Consider the following 13123-nt stretch of genomic DNA (forward strand, 5'->3'; position numbering starts at 1 on the left):
GATAATCCAGGCGCTTCCCGGAAAGGATGAGCAATGGAGGGAGAAATACTTCTACTTCCATGTTACTCCGGCATCGGTGGGAGACTTCAATTTTGCTCGTCTTCCGACCCAATGGGCCGTTTGTGTTGGTCAGAATGACCTCTTAGTCACCTGTAGTCCTCCGTCGTTGTCGTAACTGTGATATTCATGCTACCGTACTTATATTTCTTTATATATATATATATTTTTTGCATGACAGATTCCGAAGAACCCCCGAACACGTCGGCGACCCAAGCACTAACCGAGATGTTGCAAGCAGGAGAAGTTAGGTGGAGTTTGTTTACGCGAGCCCGCAATGTAGCAGCTCTCAACGCCCCAATAGCTCAAACCGTTCCTGCCCCGGTCCCAACTGTCCCCGTTGTACATCTAAACCCGCTGTACATATTGTAATCCGTGTTCAATATTATTCTAATAAAGTAATAATTAAGTTTAGGAATATCTGTTTTTTGTGTCCAAACTCGAAAGATATGGACTATGGAGGATAATAATTCTTTTATTTAAAAATGCACAATAATAATTACAAATATGTAATATTTCAGTTATCTTACATAAAATTTCAGTTATCTTATAGAGACTAATAATCTAAAATATCATAGACAAAACTAGTAGAGTCGTCTAGGTTCTCAGGATCAGTCTCCCAGCTGCTTTGGCTGCTACAACAAAAGCTGTCAGATTTAGAGTCGAGGTCAAAGTCCATAGGACTTGAACCATCAAAGTCAATAGAACTTGAACCATCAAAGTCAATAGGACTTGAACCATCTAATAATGTAGTACACTGAATAATTGAGTCTACAGAACTAAATACTTGTGCCTCATCATGAGGCTGAACCAATAGAACATGGAAACCTCTCGAGTCCAAAGAGGCAAGAACCCTGAGAAGCTCGTCGTCTTTTGGGGGGTTTTTTGTGATCAACATTAAACATTTTTCTTTCTCATCCGCCAAGGAAGATGCATGTCTAGTAATGTCATATAACATTTTATGGATTATAGCGTCTTTATCTGGAAAAATGTATCAAGAGAGAAAACTAGATTAGAAACATAATATAATTTAAGAAAGTAAAAAAGTGATGAAAAAGTTTACTATGAGAAATAAGAATTCACCTAGGGATTCGTAGAAGAAAATCCCGGGATCAGAATCTATGGAGCTTTGCTCCTTAATACCAAAAGCAAATATTGACAACGGACCAATATAACCCATTCTCTGAAGAGCTGCTCTGATATAAGCAGAAATCAAATGATCACTAGGGGCTGGGGTTTCCTCGACGAGCCAGAAGACGCATGTGTTGATCGAGTACCAAGGCCCTGAAACGATTACATTCTAATTAGATCAACAGATTGATTCACAGTCATCTGCTAGTTAGATGTTACAGATAGATATCGATCATATGAAATCTAATCAAGTGATTTCGGAGAAAGGAAGAGATTCTTACCTGTAGTTTTTCCTCCTTTTGAGGTGCCGACGTTGTTCCTGGTTATGCTGAAATCAAATGCGTTCTCTAATACCCCTCTAGGCCAATCTGGGGCAGTGAGCTTTTCTTGTGCGATATCCACAGGCTGTACTAAGAAAGCATAGTAACCTCTCCCACTCATAAATTTAAGACGATTGTGGAAGTCACAGTCTCCTTGGGAGCTGATGTCATTTGAGATTACAATCACATTTGATTGTTTACGACAGTCTAGAGGAGAGTCCAGTTCCCATAATTGAGTGTCATGTAGCATCCTAACAGCTCTCGCAGTTTTATCCACGGGAACTATATATATCAAACGAAGATAAATGATTACATATAATAAGAAAAGAGTAGTGTACCCGAGAGAGAGAGAGAGAGAGCTTAAGGAAAAAAAAAAGAGTATATATATATATACCTTGGGGAACGAAATAGATTCTGGATTTGTGAAACTTCTCTACTATCTCATCTGGGAAGGGTATTATCTTGTCAGCATAAAGCCATATTGACATCACACCATCGGAAACACGTCGATCCTTAAGAGCCAATTTGATTCTCTCAAATATGGTTTCAGGATCAAGAAAAAAAGGGAATGGGCACTCGTTGATGTCCCAGAAGACGCCTGTCTTAGTCCCTGGGACAGTTTTGATAGGCTCTGCACAAAAACAATTACGACATGAGAAATGACAAAAAGAATTGAATTGAATGCCAGTTAGATTACTAATTATATACGTAAGATAGGTCAGAAGATGAAAATCTAAACAAGTAAATTTCGATACAGGAAAGAGAAATCATCAATACCGGAGAAGTCTTGATAGTTGGAGCGACAAGTAATGAGAAATAGTGAAGAAGATAAGGTTCCTCCTCCACTTTGGTCCATATAATACATATGGATCGTACCATAGCAGGGAATGCTCAAGAAATATCTGCTCAAGAGATATTGTTTGGCTGCAGATGCTTTCATGCTGAGGATGAGGCTGTACTAAAAGAACATTGAACCCTCTTGCTTTCACAGCCCAAAGAACTCTTTTCGTCTCCTGGTCTTCAAGGAGACTTTTTGAGATTACCATCAAATTTGTTGGTTTTTTTTTATAGCCCAATCCAACAACCAATTCCTGTAACATTTTAATATCTGGAACTGCACATACATACATATATATATTATATATATATATATCAAAGAGGAGATCGTAGAGTATTAAAGAAGAAGAAGAGGTTAAAGAAGGAATTCATTCACTTACAGTTGTGTGAGATGTAAAATATGCCGGCATCGAAATATTCATGTAACCTGAGGTCGTCCTTTGTCTTGACTCCAAAAGCCATGATTTGCAAATTCTCACAATGATAACCCTTTCTCTTTAGAGCCGATCCAATCATCGGGGAAATCCAGTTAGGGATACCGATTGGATAATCATCAATATTCAAGAACACGCATGTGTCGCATGTGGAAGCACCTGCGAGAACGCATAAATCGATTACGACACAGCAGGAATTCACATACACATATGACATCTGCTAGTTAACTATTACAGATCTATATCCATCAGATGAAATCTAATCAAAAGGAAGAGAGATCGTACCCGGGGTTATCATGGCTAGTTGAGAGATGAGACAGATTATTGAACTTTGGGAAAAGAAACAAAGATTAAAGACGAAGAAGACAAGCAAAATTAGGGTTGAAAGCTTGACTTCCCATTTATATGCGACTTGACTATTCTGAGCCTCGTTTACTTCCACCAAAAAAAGCATGAAAATATTATGGAATAAGGACCGACCGGCCCATTACCAATAATTGGGCTCCAACTTGGAACTTCTGGTGGTCGAGCATTTGGAACACCTTTGGTGTTTTTAACCTTTTTAAAATTCAAAATAAAGAAATAGTGGACTAAGAACATATTAGAATTGATTTTGATCTAGTTTTAGTGTGACGTGGCAACCCATGATTGGATACAAATCCATGACGTGACATAGGATTGAGTTTCCCATAGGCTACTATTGGATACAATGTTATCAAATTCCATAGGCTAAGACTAAAATTTTTGCTCTCTCTATTGCATGTAGTGAATTTGGAACAAACGGTGTTACTTTTTTTTTTTTTTTTTTTTTGTGTTACTTGTGTCATGGCGAAGACAACAAGCATGATGAGAGCGCCGAACAAGAATGGTCCGAGGAAATTAAAGTCATATCCTTTCCTAGCTGCCCAAAAGGTGTATATTGTGAGAGAAAGTACCACAACCGTTGTCAAAATCGCTGAATCAAGAATCACTTTCCCTGTGTCCAACACAGAGTTAAGTCATAAACATATACACACAATGGAAACCACAAACATTAAGAGATATTAAATGCAGAATCAATCAAGAATCAAAATCTCAAATTCCTCAAAACCTACTACCAAAGTGGTTTGATGAAGTCTTACCATTGGTATGTCAATCCACCAACAAAAGCCAGAGCCAAAGTGAAAACCCCCAAAAGCAAGTAATTCACCGAATGCTTCTGGTGGTAATAGTACAACGGACACAACAATGTAAAACTAGAGAGAAACACAAATTAGTTTACAATCAAAATTCGAAAAAATTTGAAACTTTGATTCCTAAAACAGTTGTGTGATGAAGTTTTTGTACCTACGAAGGGAGTGATGATGAGGACAATGTAGAGAGCTAATCCAAGGCCAGTGGTTGCGAAGAACAGAGCGATTGGGTGGACGTTGACCACAGTGGCTGCGACGGCGACGGTGGCGAGAAGCTGAAAGGCGATGATAGAGTAAACCTTGCGTATAAAACCCCACCGGAGATCAGGGTTCTCAAGCATCGTTGGGTATAAAGCCCTTGAGCTGCCGCCTGCTTGCACGTCATCTTTCCGGTAAGGTATGTTCCACTGATACATCACGATTCCGAGACAATAGGTAAATTCGAACCCTTTTGATAACTGTATCACGATCGCAGGAGAAGGAAGTTGAATCGGTGCACTTTGCTTGTGAGTCTCTGTTATGATATGAGCGGAACGATAACAAAAAAGCGAGAAAGTTTGGATTTTTTCCCCTGGGAAAAAGCGGTTGTGGGTAGAAGAGGAAGAAGAAAGTTCATGAAGGATCTTGGGGCTAAGGTGGAGGTGACACGTGACCACCAGAGATTACTATGACAAGGTTTCTTCGATCCGTTTGATATCAATTTGTGACAGAAAATCGATTTTCTGTCACAAATTCTTGTTTGTATATATGTATGTATATAGTTTCAGATTACCAAACAAATAAAAAAAGAGGCACACAAAATTAGTTTTGGATGTGGCCCATAAAATAGTTTCAGTTTTACCAAAATTGGCCAACTTAAAAAACAAACCAATTATTCTATTCGGCGTACCCATATGATAATAGTTAGGAGCTACAAATACAGTTAAACCCATGTTAGAACAATCACATTTTATAGTTTTAGAATGGTATTTGAAATATGTAGTAAACCTTCTTGACAAAAAGTTATAAATATCATAGAAAAATTTACTTATACAGATGAAATACATTCACAAATTAAAATTTATGTAAATATTAATTATTGTATTTTAGTAGTCTATCAAAATGATGCATATTTAAAAATTGAAAACTTTTAAAAAGTTTCAGTTATTTTTATGTCATGTTAGAAAGTATTTTATATTATTATAGTTTGTAAATACAAAACAAGAAATTTTTAATAGATATGAGTTTTAGGAGAACCATACATTATTATATCATCATATATATTATATATATAAAAATTAACATAATTATTAATTTATGATATTATTGGACCATATAATACATAAAATTCCAAGAAAACTATTATCTTATTATCATCATTTGCAATAAATATTAATTTATTGGATTTAATAATTTATAGAATATTGATTTATAGTGGTTTAATTGTATTGTTATAGCATCTTTACATATTTAGATATAAAATATTGGCAAATGAGGGGGAAAAAAACACAATGTTTTATCATACGATTAGATAGAAAAGGAAAACAATGAATTCCCATACATAATTAAAAACTTTCATGAAAACATAAACTAAAGCATTACTCCATTATACCCCGTGCCCAACATGCTACTTTGTATGTCCCATAAACAATACCTTCATAAGTTCGCAAATCTTCACCACATGTAGGTCTTTGACTATATCTAGAAGGATTCTCAAATAAAACATTTTTCCCATCTGTCGAGGAACACCCTCTAACTTTCCTATTTGGGAACCTCTTTTCCTTGCCTGAAACCGTTTCTTTTTTTTATTCCAAGTAAAAAAACTTGGGATCTCGGAATACGTGAGTGTCCTACTCAATGATTTCGACCTATTCAAATTCATCCATGCCAAAAATATTGACTCTTTAGCACCCTCTTCATCGTTGGACAAACATTGCTTCTTCTTTGGTATATGGACAGCTAGCTTAAGCTCAGAGACATTAGCTATATTTCCACACAAAACTTTCAAGTCTTAATTATATAAAATGGGAGGTCTTGAAGAGATATATAGATCTCAGAGATACTCTCTACCGTGAAGATACTAATAATGACAATATCTTTATTTCCGCTACTTCGTTTAAATATACTCCACCCTAATATACTCGTTTAAATAGGAATGATATCAGTCAATGATATGACTGGATCCTCAATAGCAAAAAAACAACATCCTCATCATATCATTCTTCAGACAACGATACTTGAAATATAATAAAAACTCAGAAACAACAGCCACTATTGACCACATTTAAAAAGAAACATTAAATTATAAATGACGTGGTAGTCCATTTATGCGTACTTTAAACAAAATAATACTCCCTCTGTATCAAAAAGGATGATTTTTTAAGATTTTCACATAGTTTAAGAAAATAAATAATGTTTAGTCATAAATATATTTGTATATATTATAACATATTTCTCATAACTATTAATCAATAGTATTTCATTAAGATTTTAAATTCTTAATTAATGAATCTTGAAATCTACATTTTCAAAGCATTAATAATTAAAAAATACAGAAAATCAATCTTTGTGATACAAAATAAATTTCTAAAACATCATCTATTCTAATATAAAGGGAGTACAAAAGAGAGAACGAAAAGACGAGAAAAAAATAAAAAAATGCCAACTATACCACAACCCACACGTTGCGTGGGCCAGCATCTAGTTTTTTACAAAACTAAGGTTTGTTTTATAAACGACTTTTTTTTAATAGTAGGGATGAGTCGCACATATAATTCTAAAGCAAAGCAAATATCTAAATTTAAACAATTACTTTCAAGTAATCCAATATTTATTTGATACATATAACAAAGTATCAGTATAGTAACAATTAGTAATTTTTAAAACAATATAAGAAAATTCATTCATGATAAAATATAGTCCTATAAAAACTGTATTACAATAAAATGAATGAACACAGAATCATAATCCACTTACCAAATTAATAAAATTTTGAAGGAGATTAACAAAATCCACAAACCCAAAACTTAAGAAACTGATCATCGCTAGTTGCTACAATACACATCTGCTAGGTTTGCGAATTGCAGACATGGGGGTTTATGTTTCCGTTTGGCTCCGTTAAATTGCTTTCCATAATTACTATTTAGTGTAGTGATAAAAGCAAATGGTTGTGTTTAATCCGTACTATATGTTGAAATGAATGATGTCGAGGGAGAAAGGGAGATGATGTCGAGGGGATGAAGAGGAAACAATAAAAAAACATGTCTTTTTCCTGACATCCGATTTCATGCGTTGGGGGAAAAAAAACTTTAAAATCATTTTGTGACACAACCCAATTAAGCCTAAATCTAATTTATGAAGATAATTAAATGACTTCAAATAATGAGAACTATTAAACATATAGATAAATTTGCTATCTTTAAATTTTCTCTATTTTTCTATAAGTTAAAATAATTAATTATTTAGAAAATTTATATATTAATTTTGATAAGTAAAGTTGAAAAGCACATTGTTCATGTATACGAATTGTAGCGAGTTAAAGCCAGATGATAATTTATCTTAGTCTCGAATGTTATGAATTTAAGATATAATCGAACTTACACAACCAAATATAAGCAAACGTTATTTCACTAACAATCATTTACCCTCACAACATTTAATTCACTCCTTTTCCTTTGTTTTAATTTTATATTATCTTTTTTTTTACGACAAAAAGATTAGCTCATATGAGCCAATGCGAAGGAAAACCGTTTACAAACAAAACATGATGCTGTGAGGTACACGTTTGGTGTGCCAAAGAATCCGCACTTATATTTGCACTTCTCGGAATTAAAGATAAAGAAAAAGAAGAAAACTCCTCTCTGTCCATCTTTATACCGTTGAGATAGGTCTTGAAAGCCGGCCAGCCTTGAGGGGAAAACACCATCTTCACCAAGTCTGAACAATCAGTATAAAAAGCCAATTCTCGATAGTCATGACCAATCATGCAACGCAAAGCCCAAACAAAAGCTTCTACTTCTGCATGCAATGGGGAGAGACTCTGACAGAAATTGGTTGCGCCCTTTATCATCGAACCATCCATAGCCGCTGAACACACCCAACCTGCACCCGCAAAGATTTCACCCACTTTCCACGATCCGTCGACAAAACACCTGTAACCAGAAAAAATAGTAGGCAGCGACCCTACTCGCCCTGTCCCTCTAGCAATTCCTCACACTCATCCTCTGCCTGAGCTTGTAACCATGTAGAAGCCTCCCCTACCGCGATCCTAGCGACATCCTCGGGGTTGTCTATAATATTTTCAAATGCACGAGCATTTCACGCTTTCCAAATATACCACATAATCCAAGGAAAGGCCACAACCTTAGCACCTGAGTTAGCAGATCCCAAAAAATGATCCACATTTGCATACAGAGATTCTGTAGGGAAAGAAACCTGTCTGACCGGCACCTGAGCTAAAGCCCAAACCTGTCTAGCTGGCGGACACCAAAAGATAGCATGATTTACCGTTTCCTCGTCCGCCCCACACCGGGCACAAACTGAATCACAGGCAATGCCTCGCCTCTTTAAATTCACCGAAACCGAGATACACCCGGATAAGACTTACCACATAAAGTGCTTTATTTTTGGTGGACACGCCACCCGCCAAACTCCTGCGAGAAGCGGAGTAATGTCCGGCCCAAAGTGAGGTACAAGAGACCTCTGTTTTGCCAAACGTTTCGTATCATACACTGATTTAACCGAATACTTTCCAGATTTTGTGAAGTGCCAACCCAATGAGTCAACCATCTGAGAAATCCCTAAAGGTAAAGCCCTGATTAAGATGTGAAATTTTCAACAAAAGGTCCTGGAAAGGTCCCTTACACACAGCTGGTCTTGGGGATTGAGCTGGTATCCATGGGTCAGTCCATATATAGATGGAATCACCAGAGCCAACTCATATAATAAGTCCTTTGTTTACCAAAGATCTAGCTGAAACAATACTCCGCCACCCATAGGATGGAGAATAAGAACGTATAGGATCCATAGGGTTTGAATTCCTATAATACCTGCCCTTAAAAACCCTTGCAAAAAGGGACTCAGGTGCCTCAATCAGTCGCCACAACTGCTTAGCCAGTAAAGCAATGTTAAAATCATCCACGTTCCTAAAACCCAAACCACCCAACTGCTTAATCCCACATAACTTCTCTCAGACTAACCAATGCATCCCCCCAGACTGCCCCGAACTCCACCAAAAATTCGCCACCGCACTAGTTAGTTTGGAGGTGACTATTTTTGGTAGCCGAAAACAAGACATAACAAAGGTCGGTACCGCAGTGGCCACTGACTTTATCATGACCTCTTTCCCTCCTCTAGAAAGTTGCTTTGCTGTCCAACCATTTGTACGACTTTGTAATCGATCCCGAACAAAAGAGAAAACTTTTGTCTTAGATCCTCCCAAACTCTCCGGTATCCCTAAATACAAACCCATCCCGCCCAATTTCGATATACCCAGCACCTCCTGTACCTCACGCTTTACGACCTCATCTACCTTGTGTACAAATTGAATCGAAGACTTATCAAAATTAATTTGTTGTCCTGAGACCGCCTCATATTGCTTTAAGATATCCAAAATAACCCCACATTAATCCTTATTAACCTTGCAGAAAAAGAGACTATCATCCGCAAACAATAAATGCGTAATAGCCGGACATTAGTAGCCACCTTGATCCCTGTTATCCTTTTTTCCCTCTCCGCCTTCCAAATATTGGCAATGAGGACTTCTGTATAGAGAATAAACAGATAGGGAGATAAAGGATCACCCTAACGCAATCCACGCTCTAGAACAATCAAACCCTTAGGTTGACCACTCAGCAGAACCTTGTACTCAACCGAACATACACAAAACAAAATCCAGGAAACCCATTTGTCCGAAAAACCCATTTTACGTAGCAGAGCCTCGACGAAGCCCCATTCGACCCTATCATATGCTTTGCTCATGTCTGTTTTAATGGCCATAAACTTGCCTTTACAAGACGGGTTTGTCCTTAAGCCATGAAACATCTCTTGAGCAATCAAAATGTTTTCTGAAATCAGTCGACCTGGCACAAAAGCAGACTGAGTCTCCGAGACCAGATTTGGTAACACCAATTTCAGCCGTTGGCACAAGATCTTGGAAATGATCTTGTGCCCCACATTACATAGACTAATCGGGCGTAACTCCGCCATCCAGGTTGGCTTTGCCACCTTAGAAATAAGATAGATGTGAGTTCGATTTAAGCTCCTATCAAAAACCCCCTCCTCAAAAAACCGATTAACCATGGATACAAGGTCGGCTTTGACGACCCCCCAAGTCTTCCGAATAAACAAAGCGGTCATTCCATTCGGTCCCGGGGCCTTATCCGGGTGCATCATAAACAAAACCTTACGAATCTCCGCCTCCATCACCGGAGCTGTTAAAAGCTCATTGAGCTCTTCCGTTATTACCCCATAGACCTCACTTAACGCCTCCTCAAAGGAATCTGGGGAGATCAAAGTAAACAGTTCCTCAAAATAAGATACAACAGTCATGCAAATATCGTCATCCTTCATGGACCAAACATTATTCCTATCATACAGACCAACTATTCGATTTCGAGCCCTCCGCTGCTTGTTTGCGCATGAAAATACTTTGTATTTTTATCCCCCACCCGCATCCATCTATTCTGACTTTTTAGGTACCAATAAATCTCTTCATCCCTGTACGCCTCACGTAATCTGGCGGTTAAGTCCGAAAGCACCTCCGGACGAACCGAATCATCCGCCTGAGCCACCTCCAGCTTTCGTTAAAGATCCTCTATCGTCTCCCTCCCAAAAGGAACCTGTGCCTTCCGCCACTGAGAGATTGCTCGTCTACAATTCCCTATTTTGGCGACCAAATCAGGGGAATCCTGACCGCAATCGGCCCCCCCAGCCCGCGGAAATAGCCCCCATCAAACCCGGCTTACCAACCCAACGCCTATCAAACATTAAACACCGACGCCCATGCGGTCGTTTGGCCCCAATACTAACCACCTGAGGTTTATGATCCGAGGCGATCATAGGCAAATATTCTGTCATCGTATCCGGGAACTGATCATGCCACTCTTCAATACCTAGAGCCCGGTCCAAACGACACCGAATCGGTTTCTTATCCCGCCAGCCCCGCCATGATAGGTAATCACCAAGATAGGAAAACTCCAAAAAACTACAATCCTGTATCATCCCATTAAAAGAACGAAAGATGCTGCATGCCTAAGTTTACCCCCTCGCTTTTCATGATTCCCTGTTAACTCATTAAAATCTCCAACAACCAGCCAAGGTGTTGATCTTAAAGTACCAATCCTCAATAACCTTTCCACGACCAGATCACGATTTTTAGGTACTGGGTCTCCATAGAAAAAAGTTATATTAAAGACTTTACCATTGTGAACCGCTTCTATATCAATTATTCTGTTAGTTGCCAATAAAATTGAAATATTAAAATCATCTTTATTATAAAATAAAGCTAAACCTCCACTACAACCAACAGGTTCCACTGTTGTTAAAATTTTATTGCCAAAATGGCCTACAAACAGGTTCCATTAGTAAATGAGAAAAAGACTGTTTTGTTTCCATAAGAAATAAAAAATATGGCCTATGATTCTTCCATAAATCTCTGAGATGTCCAATGGTGGCCTTATTACATAGACCTTGATAATTCCAACTTAGAATATTCCTTTACTAATGTTTGGTTTTGGTGGCTTGGCCCCACCATGACCGCCTTTCACCCCCTCCTGGGTCCTTGTAGTAACACCACTTATGCCAGTCTCCTGCCCATTTGGCGGAGGACGTCGCCGTGGAGATAGAAGCAAATTGGCGTTCCTCTTTTTGGTTGAAACCCCTCTAAGCACCATAACCCCCTTCACCTTCTTCCCCTTGTCTCCTAACTCCACCTTGTTTGACAATTCCGTCTCATCCTGCTGATCACCCGCCACTTTGACACCTATAGTCTTTGCACCATCGCTCTCCTCAATAAGCTGATCACCCTCTGCCTCCTCCAAACCAGAACCATCCCCTGACTAACCAACATTCTCCCCATCAGCATCTTCAACAACCTTGTCCACCTTACCATCCCCACTAACAACAAACGAATCCTGCACAAACGCATTAGAAGTGTCTGATGCCACCAAGGTTCCCGCCAAACCTACCTGTGGCAAGCTTACTGGAGACTTGGAAACATTTTCCTCCACCAACATTCCCTCCCGCATTCCATCTCACGAGCCAAGGACAGAGTGATTATCCTAATCCGTATCCGCCTCAAAAGAGGCCAAAGGAGATCCCCCCCATTGCCCCAACAACTTTGCCCGTCCCAACAGTGGGTCCAGCAGACCCCTCAAACCCTTATGTGTCATCGAGAATCTGACCCTCTTCCACTATAACCCGACCCTCTTTAAGAGGACCAGAAACCTAAGCATCCTGATCAATGGGTACTGCCGCACCTTCAGACTCCTGGAAGAAGGATTTCCTGACCTGTCGATGCTTTCTTTGCTCAAAAGCTGTCCCCCTGACCTCCTCCGAAATAAATGGCAACATAGAGCCCTGCCATTGACGAGGCTGTCCCCGAACCAATCCATTCCTCCCTCTCTGATCCTGCGTACCCGAACTGGAGGCTCCCTTGGAGAAACCCTTCTACCGCGATGAGTCACCCATGCCGTGCTTAGACCGAGACCGTGAATCACCAAACTGGTGTCCATTATTTCCTTTGGATGACCCAGCCTGACCCGTATTTCTCCTCCCCCAACCATGACCGCACCCTTATAACTCATAAATTGGGCTTTCTCATTCTTATCCACCCTAACCATCGAAACACCTTGAGCTACACCTTTAGCTACTGGGCAGACAGTTTCATCATGGCACAGACTGAAACATTTCTTACACCAACCATTGAGTTTCTCATAGTCAAGCTTGACAATTGTAACTTCTCTATCAAAAAACTCAATATCAAGTTCAAAACAGATAGGCTTTCGATCATAACCTGCACCCTCCCACAGCCAATATCAACCGTTTCAACCACCCCCAAGTCTGATCCAATATCGCGGAAAGTGGGCTCTGCCCAAAACTGGATGGGAACATCAGACACCCGGATCCCGAATTTCAACGACGATGGATAAGCAGGATCCACCATTGGAGTCCACTGCACCAGAGACACCATCCA

The 13123-nt window shown here is 39.1% G+C and overlaps 1 protein-coding gene and 1 non-coding gene across 2 annotated transcripts; both read right to left on the minus strand.

Annotated features, from left to right (window-relative positions):
- Positions 1-514: 514 nt before the first annotated feature.
- On the minus strand, positions 515-4748 carry LOC104786330 (uncharacterized). Its single transcript, XR_015556531.1, has 9 exons — positions 4106-4748; positions 3901-4014; positions 3065-3755; positions 2726-2938; positions 2286-2622; positions 1903-2139; positions 1470-1790; positions 1141-1341; positions 515-1038 (listed from the first exon to the last, which is right to left on the minus strand). It is a non-coding gene; the product is annotated as an uncharacterized LOC104786330 (transcript).
- Positions 3747-10500, minus strand: LOC147943441 (uncharacterized). The gene is made up of 10 exons (XM_087512241.1): positions 9858-10500; positions 9569-9692; positions 8979-9074; positions 8537-8743; positions 8301-8491; positions 8121-8219; positions 7807-8031; positions 4110-4465; positions 3901-4014; positions 3747-3755 (listed from the first exon to the last, which is right to left on the minus strand). Exons 1-10 carry the CDS (start codon positions 10498-10500, stop codon positions 3747-3749), a joined length of 2064 nt encoding a protein of 687 aa, XP_087368367.1.
- Positions 10501-13123: the final 2623 nt, after the last annotated feature.

The sequence above is a fragment of the Camelina sativa genome, chromosome 5, assembly GCF_030686135.1.
Source record: "Camelina sativa cultivar CO46 ecotype springtype chromosome 5, ASM3068613v1".
Taxonomy (NCBI): domain Eukaryota; kingdom Viridiplantae; phylum Streptophyta; class Magnoliopsida; order Brassicales; family Brassicaceae; genus Camelina; species Camelina sativa.